General features: G+C 39.2%; 1 protein-coding gene across 1 annotated transcript in view; it reads right to left on the reverse strand.

Moving 5' to 3' along the window:
- Nucleotides 1-214: 214 nt before the first annotated feature.
- Nucleotides 215-17,855, reverse strand: part of pou6f2 (POU class 6 homeobox 2) — a 70,105-nt gene continuing 52,464 nt past the window's right edge. The window contains exons 6-9 of the mRNA XM_032503876.1: nt 13,234-13,443; nt 11,278-11,431; nt 7,491-7,659; nt 215-3,627 (exon numbers count right to left, since the gene is read on the reverse strand). Coding sequence (XP_032359767.1) covers nt 3,120-3,627; nt 7,491-7,659; nt 11,278-11,431; nt 13,234-13,443 — 1,041 coding nt within the window. The 3' untranslated portion in view covers nt 215-3,119. The remainder of the gene's footprint in view (nt 3,628-7,490; nt 7,660-11,277; nt 11,432-13,233; nt 13,444-17,855) is intronic.

Genomic DNA, 17,855 nt, shown 5'->3' on the forward strand with positions numbered 1-17,855 from the left:
CAAATGAATTCAATGGCAGTTATTGTTACTGCTACTCCGCTAAGCTAGTTGGCTTTTGCAGGAGTTTAGCTTGTTTTTTTTGTCCATCATAGTTGAGTTTAGCAAATGATCAATACATGTTTTAAAAGATTCTACTGAAAACAAGACAAAAATTTAATGTCAAACAATTGTTTATTACTAATTATGGTACAAATCAATGTGACAGACTTGAAGCTTTTTTTGGGAAATACACAAAGTGCTGCTTAACTGACCAAACAGATATTGCTCCATAGATTAAATAAAGTTTTCCATCTATAAAAAAATGAAAACCAACCTCTGCAGGCTCTTCAGCTTTGGTTTCGAGTTCTTTGACTGTTAACAAAACGTCAGACCAGTTTGTTTTTGTTAGTAAAATTTCACAAAAGCATTTAAAGGTGATTAACAAATCATCCTAACTGCGTTAAGAGCAACATTACTGTAATCTCCTTTTTCTACACAGGTCTGTGAAAACTGAGAGGTGAACGTCACAACGAATGAGAAATAATGAAAAACAAAAAAACAAAAATAAAACAATCATGTGTTACATTATAATAAATAAAACACAAGCCTCTCCCTTCACATTGAAGGTGAACATTGACACACAGTGCAGAGTAACCATCTGTCTTTTCTACTGACCTGCTGCTGCTTGTATGGCGTTTGTATGATTCTTACAAGAACAATACTGAGGTAAACCTTGAAAGGACTACTGTACGTACATTTCTACTCTTCAATTCTATTATCTCCGTTTTTAAAGATTGTCAACAACAGGAATCTATTTCTTTGTACAATGTGCATAACTATAGAGCTTTGGTCCAGCATTGAAAAGTTGAGCAAAGGCATAAATCCTTTCTGTCTTCTTTTTTATTTTAGTTTTTGGTTTTGGTTACAGCTTTATTGATAACCTCAGAACAGATCCATATTCTACCTGCAGGAGCCTGCTGCTTTCTCAGAAGTCTGTCTTGTGGATGGATGCAGACATGTTAGCCAAAGATTTGCCTGAATGATATATTGGAAGGAACATAAAGGTGGAAATACAAAAAATATTTAAATAAATTTGTGAAGTAGGTGTTGCTGTTGGCGTACAGATGAAAATTGACTTGAATATATAATGGAAATGATATCCAAAGTCTCTGCACACTGAATATATGAGTCTATGGTTGCCTTTCCTTCAATTATTTCTTTTAAACCACAAGCATATGAAGCATTTTCCATGTGTTTTCTAACATTTACAGAGTGTGTTTGTGCGCGTGTTTTCCAGTGAAGAAGAACACAGCAGTGCACAGAGGACTGAAAGACTGAGATAGCCAATGTGACATGGAAGGACAGATATCAAGCAGACACATGATTCTGAATAAATTGCATCAAATTTCACCTCACTTCAGATTAAGTTCACTCGTTCTGACATGTGACACTTATTCTCAACATTGACTTCTTTTTTTGTCTTTTCCTGTAAGGGGTTTTGTGAGAGTCAAATATTTGTAGGGACGTTCTTTCACAAGGTAATACCATGTAAAAAGAAGAGTACACAGTGATGGAGAGTTAATTGAAATATTTTTTTTACCCCCAAAATAACCAGAAAGGCATGAAATCTTGTATGAGAATCTGTTGAAATGATCCCTTTTAAAGCATTTTTACTGTAGTAGAAATCAATTCATAGGTGCACAAAAACACATTTCATTTAAAACGTTGATTGCAACATCTATAAACCTGTAAAACATTTATCTTTGCAGAAAACCACGTTTGAGTTGAAATATTCAGGTTATAAAAACATATGAACTGGACTAAGCTCAGTAGTTTGGTCAGTGGCAACAAAGAGGCTTTTACCATACGTTTAGTTCGTTTTAGGGCTTTATCAAAGGGTTTATTACGTAAAATAATGTGTCATTTTCAGTGATGTTAGATGTTCATTTTGGGTTGTCTGGTGAAATCTATAAATCTATACAGCCAAGGCTGTAAATAATTGAGTTGAAGCATGCAGAAGCTAATTTGCTTAAAAGAAAATTCATCCAACACATTTTCTATATTGCAGTGATAAGTTATTATAGCAGACTCTGTTGGAGTTGTTTGACATAATAGTGTTTTTTTTTTGTTTTTTTTTGTTAAACTTGACCCACAGAGTAAAACACTTTAGAAAAAGGGGGGAGAAAGCCATGTGAACGAGCACGGTAAAATCTTCACCAGTCCTTGAGCTGAAATGTATGTGTTCTTTGGCTATCGGGCTTTGGCAACAGAATGACACAGTAGTTCAAAACAAAGCTGCAGTAGACAGCACTGCACTTGACAGACACTGAAACCCCTCATCATCATCATCCTCATCATCATGTGAAAGTCCTTAGTTTACACCCTCCGTTCGTCCTTTTAAACAATCTCATGAGATTATTAATACGTACCTGTAAAAGTTGTACAAAGTTACACTGTGACTGAAAATATTTGCAGATGAAACACAAATCAGAGGCAAACAACATTATTATGCAATTGTTTAACAGCAAAGGTTAACTTTTTTTTGTCCAAAAGAGAAACTTTTTCAGCGTGATTTCAATTCAAAGACAGCATTTTTCTGTTTTGTTTTTTTTTAAAGATATTTACATACAAACAATGAAGAAAAAAAGTAAGCGAGACAAAGATAAGATGTATACTCAAACTCACACATATAGCTTAGATTTGCCAGTACAAATGTAAAAATTTAGAGCACATTTACATTACAAAATTATTCTTAGTACTCAGATGCAACAGACTTTGGTAAATAGTGTTTTGATTTGGTATGATCTCTTTACTAAATCCTTCCTCGTGGGAACCAGAATTTGGGCGATAGTGTGGCCTGTAAGGCCAGAATCTAAAACTCTTTGAAACAGTACACCTTATGTTTTTACATAATACTCAGATATTAATCTCTTTTTTCATGTTTTTGGTTTTGCCAAGGTCGTTTACATTGGTGTGGTAATCACACTGACAACACATAGTTTTTGTTTGCAAACTCATGACTGTCCACCCAGGTGACTTAGGAACATTTTCCAGTTCACATTTCAAGATGAGTTCATCCGCCTCGGATGTTTTTAATGGCTGCCTCTTTTCAAACTCCTCTGTTTTGCCGTAGAGCTCGTTCATTTCGGGAGCTCCTCTAGAGAATCAGTGAGAGGGTCCATTGGTGCAGCCGGGCCGAGGTCGGGCTGTTTCAAACGCTTTATTGTGTTTTTCAAGGCTTGCCTCTTGTTGCAGAACCAGACACGCACCACCTCCCTGTCATAGTTCAGTTTCTCAGCTATTTCCGTCATTTCCTGTCCGGAGGGGTGTGTGTTCTTCTCAAAGTGGCTGTTGAGGATCTCGAGTGCCTGCGGGGTGAAAGAGGTCCTTCGCTTGCGTTTTTTGGAAGGCTCGCTGCCGATAAACTCAGTCAGGTTCTGCATGCCGGATCGGTGGCGGGCTTCAGCCTCGGCCATCCAGCGCTCCAGAACGGGCTTAATCTTCTGGGCGCTTTTAGGGGTGATGTCCAACTTCTCAAACCTGGCAGGATATAAAAGGCCAGGGTTCAGTTTGCCTGTCAGACTGTTACCTATAGTGTTCTCTTGGGCTTCCTGTGGTAGGAAAAAGTGGCTTCTCAGGATGGTGTGTCTGGGGAGAATTGAGAAAAAAGAATCTTACTTAGGTGCCCTGCCAGAACACAGGATAAGCTGCCTGCCTTTTAGTCTCCTCAACCAGAATGCCACAGGGACCGAGACTACCATCCAGGTACACATCCGAGCCAAACTCTTATATTCTGCACCTGGAAACACCTCAGCTGCAGCAGCTGCAGGCGCTGTTTGCCAGTATGTGTTAATTTTCTGGAGGAGGCTGTGCCTCTGTCCCAAATTGGCAATAGTGGAGCAAGGAGATTGCCAATGACTAAAATCAGGTCCAGTTGAACCAAAAACAAAGCAAACATCCATCTAAATACTGCACTTGAAAATCTCATAAATCAACCAAAAACAAAACAGGAATCTCCAAAATATCCCATTTCTTTCCCTCAGGTGATAAAAAACAAATATCCACTAATGCATGCAGTTAAATATGGCACCATCATTTATTTACAAAAAATAATTTGAATTATTAATGAAAATGTACATTTAATACATTTTTCAAACTTTCCCTTTCTTGTCTCATTTTATATTTAATAAGAATATATTTGCACACTCTAATCCTGAAAGTTCCTGTAACTTTACAGCCGCATGAAACATAATTCTGACTTTACATGTACTCTGAGGATTTTAGCAAGTCACAGTAAGAATGGAGAAAGAAGTTTTTTATTAAAACACCGCTGGCATAGAATAAGATATAATGGAGATGATAGTCTTATATTTGACAGTAAAGAGATTCCTCTCATGTCTGTGATGTTTATGTTATTTGGTGGGTCATCCAGACTCACTGAGCCTGACCAATAGTGTTTTTTTGAGATTGCTGTAATTGTTGCTTTTAATTGAGAAGGCAAATCAGTCTGAGAATCATGATTTGATGGCAATTTTGCAAAATGCCATCAAATATGAGTCTTACCACTGGAGTGTACTGTAACACAACTGCAAATAAGATTCTTCTTGTATTACTTACTGATATTTTAAAGAATATTTGTGATTGTTGTAAACGATATGTCTGTGTAAGATTCTTGTTTTGTGTGACTAAGTCGTGTTGGTGATCTTGTATATTTGCAATTTGTACTCTCTTTAAGGACTTTCTGCTTTTATTTAATATCAGACAATTTAGAAGGTGACAGTAAATGAATGAAGAAAGAAAACTGATGACATGTAACAAAGCTGGACTGCAAATACATGTCTCCTAGGCCAGCAGGATGCACCCACAGGTTTCTTTGGCAAAAAATATCTAAGACAGACGTCCAGAATAAATAACTTTAAATCTAACCACAGATAATAAAATCTTTATTAAACATCAGATGACTAATCAAAGAGAAAGCTCTTATATCAGATGCTCTTTAAGACCTGATTTTCAAACATTAACAAATAAATAAGTGCACATGAGTTAACGAAAAGTGTTTCAGGGACCAACATGAGTGTGACGTGTGTGAATGCTTTTAGTAAAACAACTCCTGAACTGACAGCGCTGCCGGAGAGACAGCTGAGATCTACTCTGCTCTCGGTGGAACAAACAATGCACACAAGACATTTTTAATGGCGAGGTGAGCTGCTGCAGACAACAACAGTGAGGGGGAGATGACCATGCGTGCATGAACTTCCTGTGCTTCTACACCTCGTTTGGTGCATTCCTCCTTGTCGACAGGCAGTATTATTTATAACCTCCTTCTAAACAGTGGAAAGAGGAGGGCTCCATACCGCGGGGAATACATTAGTAAATATGAGGAGTCACCAGAGACAGGACATTTCATGGATCAACAGGAACCGCAGATACTAAAATGAGTTGAGAGCTGCTCAGTTGGGGTATGCACTCCCTCGTCTAGTGCATCAGCACGAGGGAGAAATGGCCCTGAATGCACCTCCAGCCTCTATTCTTAAAAGTACCTTAGGAGCCTGCTTAGACATGCTGTATGTTTAGGCCTGAATAACAGATTGCCTGAAGGTTTACAGCCACGAATCAGTCTTTGAGAGGTACGTGCTTAAAATGAGGGCTAGACGATACTACGACAACTAGTATTTTTTATACATGGTTTACTTCTTACAAGTTTGTACTGTTCAATGACAGTGTGACCAGCACTGCTGCTTCTTATAGTTATTGTCTGTTTATAGACATTTATTGAAAAATGTCAGGGAGGAATGGGTTATATATAACAATATTAAATATGCCCTTGTGATATATAATCCATTTGAATCTGTAAGAGATTCATAACATCAGTAGGTTTATTTTCTAGCTCTACTTAGGGCTACTGATAAAATATATTTGATTATGTTTTTATAAGCCGGTAAGGTTTATTTAGGTTGAGTCAAATGTGTCTTTTGAAAGATTTAACTAATGAGGACAGTTATCCTAGCGTTTATAATGGGGAATTAAATTATCAGCACTGTGACAACACATATTAGGGCTATAGTTATCAATATTTTCAATCTTAAAATGTATGATTAAAATGAGACGCGCTGCAGTTTTTAGATTTTTCATATTCATAGTAGCTAAACCAAGCAAAATTAGAGCCATCTTGGGACACACTGGCACATCATTGGTTTGATGATGCCCTCTTGTAATGCCTGTGCCTATTTAGATAAACTAATAAAGTGCCTGGAAACATACTGAGCAATGAAAGGAGACAAGATGGAAGCATCTGTCAGTGTCTGTTCACTGTCTGGGTTCAGAGCCGGAGCCCCAGAGCTACCGTGACGTCCCGTTCCTCCTCAAACTTCATGTCTGTGTTGATGTTAACTAAACTAAAGCACGTGAAGCTTGCCCCTCTACTTAAAACATCAGGATGTCATGTCCTATGTCATACAAACAAAAAATTGTCTTAACGGCTTAAATAACAGTCCACAGAGTGTTTGTTTTTTGAAGCTAATGGGTTTTAATGTATGTTATAAATGATTGAATTATGCTCGGCTGTAAATATTTCATGTGTGATTTCAAGACTTTAAACATTAGTCAGAGATGGCTGGGCCTCATAAGATCCCGGGCCCCTGTACTGTTTCACATTTTATCGGCTGTTTGATGTTGATGTGATGAAATTTTTAAAAGTGCGTGGTTGCGCCGTGTCACATAAACAGCACAGGTCATCAGCAAAGCACATACAGAGGGACATTAAAATTAATACATGAATGAAAGCTGGAAATGGAGGAAAAAAATTGTCAAAAAACTGATGCAAAAGTTGTCGAACATAAATATTCATTAATAACATTTTAGAAAAGACATGAACTTCCACTTATCAACGTTTTATTTAATCTTCCACTTAAAAAAGTTGTTTTGCATTGTAGAATAACATATTTTACTAGTTAGTTCTCTTGAAAAAAAATAATATTTGGACATGATGTAGCCCAAATATTCTGACTTGAAAGGGAAATGTGGCTCATTTGGCATCTTCATGCTAAATGTTATTCAAGTGGAAAAACAGGAGGGATGAAACACTGATTGTCTGATTGTCTCATGAATATATAATGCACCATTTATGACTAAACTGTCCTGGTGGCAGCAGTAAAACATGGCAATCTTATTAACAGATCATCGCCGTCAAGCTCTCTCATGTTCAGGCGGAGCAGCCGGCATCGGGCCTTAGTAATTATTAAATGCTTTAAGTGCTTCGTGTAATACTTGTGTATGTATTTTGCATAAGTAACGCGTGGCTGTCATGTCAGCGGGTGAAAAGGAAGGGAGAAGCAGAAGGGTAAGTACGGTCTACAGATATGAGAGCTTCATTTGTCAGGGTGGTAATAGTCAATTATGTATTTTAATATCTTAATGTCTGTTAAAAGATGGAATGAAAAATAGATGGCAGTCATGAGCCCCAGAAAACTCATAAACTTATAGTTGGACTTTTACCCATTGTTTGTTCTTACCTGCAGATGGCAGACTGGCTGTATGCCGGCCCCTCGGCAGCGCTGAGTGCCTGGCCCACCTGAGTCTGTGTCAGGCCCAGGGACAGCCGGCGGATCTTGAACGCTTTGGCAAATTCACGAATCTCCTCCAGGTTGACCCCATCCACCTCGCTGGGGGCGGTCTGCGGGTCTGCAACACACACACATCTCATTTTATTAGCCCTCTGCTCCTTCGTTGCTAACTAATTTTACAGAATGAATGAAGCAAACATCCAGATTTATGTAAACATGATCATCTCCAGACAACTAAACAAAAAAATAGCCAAGCGCACGGTCGGAACTTATTTTTTCTGTCTGCCCTTCTGCTGTAAACTGAGAAATGTTTAGAAGAATAAATTCATCTGAGGTGTGAAAGCAGGCGTGTCGTGGCTTTGACTTGCAAGAGTAACTCTTAATGCCACAGTCAAAAGCATATGGACAAAACCATAACACAGAGCTTGATAATTCAACAAATGGATAGACCATGAGCAGATAGATACAGTAGGTCTTTTTCTTTGATCTGAATAAATACACATATTCCAAAGCTAACCCTCTTAAATAAACACAAAATGTATAAAGGCATTATTTCATCCATCTGACCCTTTGTAAAGAGTTCAGGCCTTCCAACCTCCAGCAAGCCTCCCACACAAACAATAACCAGCTCCAGTCCAACAGAAAAAACACTTTAGAACACTCTATAGAAAGGAATGGTGTTTGTGAATCTCCGTATTTGAGGAGATCTGAAAAAACTTCACTGAAGCATTTTGAAGAATTTCCCTGCTAATAAAAAGTGATTTCACATTGTACATCAATGTCAGGTGCCCCGGCATCCTGCTTACTAAAGCAAAGTTTGTGCCTCTGAATTATTCATCTTGGTCATTATCAATGAATTATTAAAGGAATCCTCCAAGCGTATTTAAGAAAAAATCTATGGGGCTGCCATCTCGTTGTGCCTCATAAGTGACGTGTAGCGTATACGGCGTGCTCCAGACGTGTGAACACTGAAGATGAGGGACTGGAGACTCCGAGCTGACTAAATGGGAGGAATGAGCACTCACAGCTTCGGGTCCCATCATCTCCACATTCATGAGCATCTCCTCATCATTCCCAACAGAGTCTATCTACTCAGTGGTTTGAAAGACTAATGGCACTCTAGAGCAACTGGTCTAACCTCTGGATCCATATTTGTCTTTAGACATGAAGTCACAACCCAAACATAATTTTACATTATGACGACAAATGGCGGAGTAAAGCTCTCACAAAACAAACAGAGAAGTAAATAAAATGTTTGAAAATACAAATTAAAAATCAACTAAAACAATGAAGATAATCAATTTTCTGACCTCCAGAAGCTCCTTTTCTTCACATCATTAATACACTAATAAATTTAATAATTACAACAGGACAATAACACGTTCAGCACTCAATTTATCTGCTGAAAAGGAAAATGAGAAAAGCACATTCATAAAAGGCTATTATGTGCCAGGCCCACAATAAAATCAAGCTTTTGTCTTTGCCAGTCCTCTATTTAAGGTGAAAAAGTATTTCTTTTTCTTTTGCTGAAATGTTCATAATCCCCCTGAACTAGACTAAATGATGGGTTAGTGTTAAAAGTAATAAAAAAATAAATGATAATGTAGTTGTGACCCACAAGAAATCTGCACCGTGTCTCTAGGAAAAGTAAATAACAGATGCTATCCTGTCCCCCAACAAGTTTTAGACCTTATTTACACCTGATCTGTATCTGGATACAGTATCCGCTCTTCACATTTACGCCTGGTATCTACTTTCACTATGTCAATCCTGACCGCATTGTGATTAGGTATCAATATGCAAATTAGTTAGGAAATGTGGTATGAGTGACATAGTGGTACATTTATGCTAAATGGGGTGCTAGAAAACAGTTTGCATGCTCAGCTGACTTTCTTTTGATAATTATATTTATATAAAGTTAAAATAAAAAACAACCTCAAGACAAAAATATTGCTGACATTCTTCTTTCTGATTGACATTTTTCCCATCTGATTATTTTTAAATAACAGACATTCTCAGCTTTTTAATCTGTTTCTGGCACTTTGTTTGTGGCCAGAGAATGCAATGGCATTTCATCATCTCTCCTTGGCAGACGACTCTGATTCTGTCATTGGATTTTCCTTTGTGTATGTATGCTGTAAGTGATATTGAGAGAAAGTGATATGGCTTGTACTCAGCATAAAGCGTTCATTCTATTTACCACAGAACTGAGCCACAATGATTTTGTGCAGAATCAAAAATGGTTTATTTTCCAAGCTACAAGTAAACACAAACTAAACACGGTGCCTACAACAAGTTGATCAATGGCAACTTGTTTTTTATTAAATTCAGTGGCATTGTAGCTGCCTTTGAAATGAGTTTACATGGAGTTTAGGGGAATTGACTCTGACAAATGAAATTTATCTAAATAAAACACAGTTTTTAAAGGCAATAGCTGCATGCTGACAGGCTGTGGACCAGTGATTTATAAGGCTCTGCCAAAGACCCACACACTGGGAGAATGAAACCTATGTTCATTAAACATAACACACGCCACTTTGGATCATCTAATAAACCAAAGAATTGACAGACAGGAAAAAATAAAAACAATCGTAGGAGGCGGGGATCAGTCAAAAACGGTCCACACTGAGAGTAATGTAGATACTGTAAGGCCGGCATGTTGAATCTTTAAAGGGACAGTTCACCAAAATTATAAAAATTATAAAATTATGAATAAATTATAAAAATTTATATCTTAACCCATGCAAAGAGTTCTGCTTTTATTTTGCAAAGTTTTGAGATTTTTGCCCCCACGTCAATATAATGGAGGTAAATTAACCTCCACTCAAAACAAAAAAATGCATTTAAAAAAATCAACAGCAACATTGTCCCTATGTCTGTTACTGTAATCCACAGAACATGTTGTCACCAGTTTTCATAGGGACTATTTATTCAGTGGAAGATAGTTTCAAATAAAACTGTTCATTGTGTCCATCTTACAATATCATGTCTGTCTATATTTGGTTGTCCTGGGTATTCTAAATTAATAAATAATAAAATCTCATTCTTATCAAGATTTTATTTCATGCTTTATAGTCTTATTTTATTAAAACAAAGTAAAAAATGCCCGGACTGTTACAATATTTGAACCAATTTCCAATAAAAATAAACTTATTTCAAAAACTTATCTGTTCTAGCATCAAGAAAACTGTAACCTGATTTACATTTTTAATTTTAAAGAATAAGTCTGGTGATGATATACATATTTTTTATTGTCAACTAATACCATGAAAATACCAAAACCATCAAAGATGAACACACACACTGTAGTTTATTTTGAGTCAATACAACATACGCTGTCCTGCTGCTGTAAATATTTACTAGAGCATCGTAATGCATCGTAATACACATTTGTGTATTAATCCACTGCTGAAAAAAGTTCCCACCAGAAACTTTCTCCTGCTCAGACAATGTTTGCTGAAGCCTAGAGTGCCCAGCTGTTTTGGGAATTTAGCCTTTTACAAAAACATGTTTATATTTGTGACCTATATTTTTTAACCTTTTTATTAGAAACAAATAGGTTTGGGGCTGCATGGCCAGATAATACTAGAGGTACATGAGAGATTTTTTGTTGGTTATTTGGGTGACCTAATCCTTTAATATTTACTGTCATGTAAAACAATAATCAGAACAAAGTCAATGGACTTGTGTGTATATATATGAAGACGTATTTTTGAGAGTTGTGTCGGACACTTACTGCTGACCAACTGCCCCACGCTGAGAGCTGAGGAAGAGGAGGAGGTGGAGGAGGAGGAAGAGGCCTGGTGGAGAGGGCTCTGTCTGTGGGGCATGTGGAGCAGGTTGGGCTGAGACGATGCGGGGCCTGTCTGACCCTGCTGAGCCTGAGGCAGCTGGACACACACAAACACACATACACACAGAGCTGATATAATATATTGACAGCTTGCATTCCCTTACCCACATCATCACAATAATAACCAGTAATAACCATTTGCAGTAATCACGTAATTATGGTAATTGGGCTATGATATTAAATCTAATCAGGTAATCAACAGCTATTAAATTAGCCACTTTGAAGCTGAATATAATGAGATTTACCTTGTACCTGATGATGAATAAATGTTAATTATTGCCTGCAGTATTTAAACTGACAGAGCTGAATATAGTGTCAATAGTCTACTCAATAGACTACAGCAGTGGTTTACTATTGCAGGAGTCAGTGAGAGTCAACTCAGGCACTGCACAGTCTCACAAACACTTCTTTGCAGAAATCAACTTGGTTATAAAAAAAACAACAACAACTGCTCATGACAATTAGAGTCTTCTCTCTTGCTAATAATGGCAGCTTGAACCAGAAAATCTAAGTCCCCATATCAAACATAATTCATGATCCACAAGCTACGTGCTCTGATGGCAAAAAAACTATGTATTTTCATGTTTATGCACATTTGAATTGCTTTTACAAGATCAAGATGGTACGTCTACAATTTTAAAACGAAAAGCTGTCTCCGCCATAAGCTGGGCCGGCTTCTCCTCTCCTTCTTTGCTATTAATTATTTTCCCCGTGGCATGTGTTTGTTTGGATGGTGGGGGGTGTCAACAGCGATGCACACACTGTCAGGACTGTTGACAGGCTCAGAGAATTATCTAGCTTCACTGGAAATATTCTAGACTGCAGGCTCTGACAACCGTAAATTATGCCCGTGGAACAATGTGTACATGTGGACTTTGAAGTGGAGACAAAAGCATAAACATTATTACAAATGCATTAATTCATTCAAGAGTATGATCTGGTGTTTCGAGGAGCCACAATTAGGTGTCCATCTGCTGAGAGGTCACCCATTCTGCACTGTACGGGTCTTCAATGTGAACTTTTACCCTGTAATTCTGTGCTGACATCGTCATTATCAAGTCAATAACATTTTCATTGCTGCGTGCATGCATCTGACTCCAAAATTGAACACTGTAAAGATCTCCAAGTTGGGAGGAGAACCTGTTTGAGAGTTTCTACAATTACAATAACTCAAACCTGGTGTACAAAAAAAGAAAGAACTCGCGTGTGTGTGTGTGTGTTTTATGCACCTTCCTCTAAATCAAAACAAAATACTTCTTGCTCAGGTCAGGACAAATCACAAGGATTGTGGAGTGTGATTGAGGGAGAAGAGAGGGACGGAAAGGTGGAGAACCGAGGCACGAGTGTTTGAGTTTTAAGTGGGGTGATGAAAAGTGTGTCTTTTGTTTTGTTTTTCAGTTTAGGCTCTGCAGGGGTGCAGCAGGCTCCCTGAGACTGAAAGCTTGGCTGACAAGTGCTTTCCAAACATGCGCGTGTGTGCGCAAACACTCACACTCACACTCACACACACACACACACACACACACATGAACAATTGTCCCAAAAACTACAATTTTCAAAGTGGAATGATATAAATGAACGTTATGAGTGTTGAAGCCGGAAAAATACGAGGTGTTTAGCATAAAGCAGACCTGACTCGCAGTGCTGGAATATTGCTTTCATGAATAAACAGAGCTCTGGTTTGACTCCACTAGGTTTTGCTCATTCAAAAGTTTTAAAGTCAGCTCTTGATCATTGTTAAAACATCAGTATAAGTATATAATAAGCTGCTCTACAAGATATCTTCCTCTATGTGTGTGTGTGTGTGTGTGTGTGCGTGGGCATCAGGGTGTATGTTACCTGCTGTCCAGGCTTGATTGGTGACAGCGTGATTCCCTGGGTGTTGATGACAGGCAGGATCTGATTGCCGATCACCGTGGCGATGATCTGGCCTTGAGCGTTGGTCAGAAGCTGAGGTGTAATTGGCTGTACCTGCAGTGCTGGGTTGCCACCCCCTGATTGGCCGGAGGGCCCTGCAGAGTTGGGCATCAGTGGGATTGTTCCAATTATCTACAAAGGGGGTAGAGAGGAGACACAATCAGCTGGGCAGTTTTAAAAAGAAGATGGAGCAGAGAGGGTAAACGCTAATGGAGGTATTAGTCTTAATGATCTGCTGCTGGGAGTCTTCTTTTGGCGGCTTTTTACATGTGATTGGAAATTAAGCATGAGCCGGTAATTTAGCCGTGTTATGAGGTTAAGAAAAGCAAGCAGTGTTTGACTTAGTCTGTGTGTGATTTTGAGAGAGAAACATGCACAAGTGTCCACTGATCATCTGTCACTAAAGGGGTTTTACAGGCTAATGCAAGTGCAGCCACAGCAGACAGCTGGGAGCGCACTGCAAAGGTCAGCGCTGAATACCTGTGTGTGTGATGGTGCACACCACTGACTGTATTATCCATCACCAGGCCAAGACCGGGATGAGTGTGCGTACGTAAGACTGTGTGTGTGTCTAAGTATGTTTGTCCTTTTGTGTCTTTGTCTGCATCTGGTGAGGAGTCTGGTGGCCTCTCTCTCTCTCTCTCTCTCTCACTCACACACACCCACTCTCTCTCTCTCACACACACACACACACAAACACACAGACACACACACACACAGGCAAAAAGGAAAAAGTGGAAAGACAGAGCAAGAACAGAAACAATAAGAAGGAGAAAAGTGAGGAGCATCAGAGAGTGAGATAGGACTCTGTGTTTCTAATTCAACTCTTAGGGTCCCAGGGGTACTTCACCCCTTTTCCACCCTCCTCAGCCCATGCTTTCTTCTCCTCTGTGGCTGTAATCAGGAAGGGCAGATCAAAGGGGGTGGCAGAGTGTCACTGCAGCGTTTTAGCTCTCAGAGCTGCCAAAGTGTGGCCAAGAGTGCCGCTTTAGGGGAGACTTAGCGCCTCTTCACCATGATGAAGGTTAATGTCATCTGGGGACTGGTTCTGAGCAGTCGTTGCCCTGTCCCCCCGCTGACATCGCTTCACCACCAAGCCTCATTACACCAGAGAGGAGCTCAACATGGATGAGATGCCCATCAGTCCAAACTAGGCAAAGAGCTGCTTTTGCAAAAATTGCCCTGGCTTTGACTGAAAGTTTATATTTTTGCTCAAGTTTCTACACCTCAACACACAACTACAAACAGCTTCTACATAGCATTAGCTGAGCCTCGTCTGGCTCCGACTTGCCACCACTGATGTGTTTCAGTGCATGGTCCTCCTCCCCCTCCCCTCTTCCCCGTCTCTTTGACATAATAGGGAGGGATCAGTGAGAGAAAGGTGGGCCGACAATCTGTAATTCATCCCTGCCACGGCTCATTTGCTTACGTTGCTTCGCATTAGGGGAGAGATAATTTATATCTCTCTCCGCGGCGGCTTTACAAATTTGGCGTAATGCTCTTCTGCCACTTAGCATATTTTATTGCCCTGCCTGACGCTCTTGTCTCCGGAGTCCCACTGATCCCGCTTTGCATGCCACTGTGGCAGGAAACTTGTTCCGCTCAATTATTCATTGTCATTGGACTAAGTGGTTGTTCTATAAGCATAATAAAAGAGCAGGCAACTGGCAGCTTAGCTCTCATCCCTGTACCACCATGCAATGCTTCTCCATCTGACTCTCAGGCATGTTTCATGGCATGTCTCACAGCTCTTGTCGGGCTGGATGTGAGTTCTTAGAGTAGTCAACTGTTTGAGTGCTAATTTATAGCGAGAAGGGACTTTATTATACACTTCCTCATGGGATTTGGAATTCATTAATGCTGAGGTTCACAGAACATGCCCCCCATTTACAAAAGTATTATTGAGTTTATAGTTTAAGAAAATCAAGCCTGGGTATCAAACCTCAATATTTTTTGAGTGCCAGCTGAAACGCATTTGTTGTCCAATATTGTCCAAACTAAGGTATCAAAATAAGTATTGTTTTGGTATTTTAAAAAAGCCCAACCATGTACACTGTATTAATACCGTTTCTCACTGTTTGCCTGTGTTTTAAAGAAATTAAACTTTATGCAACAAGGTCTAATAATAAAAATGTATATTTATATAGTGCCTTTAACAAAACTCACTTTACAAAATGAATAGTACATAAAATGCACAGACACAGACACAACTCTTGAGACTAAAGTGACTGACAGCAGTAATTGCTAATGGTTACTGGTTTCATTTTGACGTTGAAACATATCAGGTCTTGCTATAAATTCCTCATGTTTTCACTGATCATGTACACCAGTTAAGTTACTCTTAAGAAGGCTGCACAGCTCAAATTTGGTGAATGTGTTTTGAACCTGCAGTGCTCCAAATCTACCAGCCGAAACAAAAAACCCAACTTTAATGGAGACATGCAATCATTTACATTTCTCAAGATGCAATTTCATTGCACAACCATTTCATAAATAAGCAGCTATCAAGACCTTCTTTCATTCAATTCTGCTAAGGCCCTCTCCTTAGGTATCTTTCAGTTTGTTCTCCTTTATTTGGCTTCCTGTGTTTGCTTCCCGCTCCACTTCGAATGGCATGTGAGTAACGTGCCTCTCTCCACCCAGCAGAACTCATTAAGATTATGCTGCTCTTGTTTCCACAGAAATGTCATTTCGACTCTCCAGCCAGGGCAATCTGTGTCTTTAGCTATGGTCGCCAGGCAATATCTCTGCCCATTTTCTCTCCTCCACTGTTCATGCGGTGAATTGAGACCCAAAAGGGGAAATGTTTGGGAAGTTTGAACTCATGTCAACACACAAGTCCAAAAAAAGCTAACATTCAGAGCAAATCAAAGACTACAACAGCAGGCTCATAATGATGCACTGGACAGAAGACTGTTTCCTGGCTAGGCTGACAGGTATTTAGATATTTTGTAGATTAGTGCAGTTCTATATTTATCCATCAAAAATGTCAAACATTAGCTTGATGCAGCATCTCAAATGTGAGAATTTGCTACTTTTCAATGTTTTGTATCATTATAAATTAATATCTTTGTTTTTTGGAATGTTGGTTGGACAAAACAAGCAATCTGGGAATTTGTAGGGCACTGACAGAATAATTGATACTGAAAATAATCAATAGTTGCAGCCCTACAGTAGATTTACAATTACAAGGGCAATAACAGTTTACACTGTGGTTACACTTGCTCTAAGGGCTGGAAGACTCCATCAATACAAAGGGCACACTTGGTTTGCAGGTTAACTGTGCATGCGTTCCTTACCTGTTGTTCTCTACATTAGTGCCAGCACAGTCCACCCCAGGGGCCAAAGCCCTCACCAAAGACTGGGAGTGAAAGGGATGGATGGCCTGACAGCCCAAATTCAAGGAGTAGAGGGTTTCAATACAGAGCTATAGCATCATGGTTTGTCAAATTGGGATTTGCCACACACACAAACAATTTCATGACGTAGAGTATGTTTCATGAAACAGTCCTTAATGTCATCATTTCCCAACACAGTTTAGCTGCCATATTTAAGAGGCAGGCAAAGTGAGAATTTGTACTGAATAGAAGATGTTCACAAAAATGCCACAAATTAACAAGGGGAAAAGAAAAAATAGGAGTGAGAGTGATATAACAATATTCTAGCTTTTATCCACAGCCTTAATTACTGTTGTAGAGGCGATGAGGATAAAAGAGTCACATTGATTCTCCTTGGAGAATAAAGAGGCTGGGGCCAATATAATTAAGGTTTAAAAAAATATTGAACTCCAAACGTCCATCAAACCTGGCATTTTTCAAGGTCCTCAGAGAGCTCGCTTATGAAAAGGTCTTTTGACAAAGTTGTAGAGATAATTAAGAGTTCAACGACAGTATATACCACATGTTAAATTCAAGAAAATTATTGAGTACAGTGATGATAAATTCCAATTCTATCACCCTCAATGGTTAAAAGCAGTTATCTGGTAACTAGAAACCAAAGTTAGATAAAAAGCGTCTCCACTGTTCAGCTTATCCTGTTCTGTTGCTTTTCCATGCTGACATACGTTCCCAGAGTGTGTTTGGTGGACCTACAGCCTTGTTTGAGGTATGTATTAGTCTGTATAACCTCTTCAGTATTGGGGGGGACCTTCTGATATGGTAGTGCATGTTTCAAAACCCTCCGTCTGAATAATGCCGTGGAATAATGAGGTGGGGAGCAAAGGCTGTAGCCCAAGGCTTTGACCGTCTCAATGACCTGATTATGTCAGGGACTGTCAGCTGCCAAGACACTACAAAAGCACAGAGCATCCCATCAAGTCCATATCCACAGTGAACTGTTTCTGGTGCTCCAGGCACCTTGTGAGCCAGGGAAGTCCATACTGTCTCATTAGCAACGTTTAGCATCAAGCGCTCGCCCACAGACAAAACTTTAATTCAATTCAATTTGATTTATAGTATCAATTCATAACAAGAGTTATCTCAAGACACTTTACAGATAGAATAGGTCTAGACCACACTCCAGAATTTACAAGGACCCAACAGTTC

Source organism: Etheostoma spectabile, chromosome 22 (assembly GCF_008692095.1).
Source record: "Etheostoma spectabile isolate EspeVRDwgs_2016 chromosome 22, UIUC_Espe_1.0, whole genome shotgun sequence".
Classification (NCBI taxonomy): domain Eukaryota; kingdom Metazoa; phylum Chordata; class Actinopteri; order Perciformes; family Percidae; genus Etheostoma; species Etheostoma spectabile.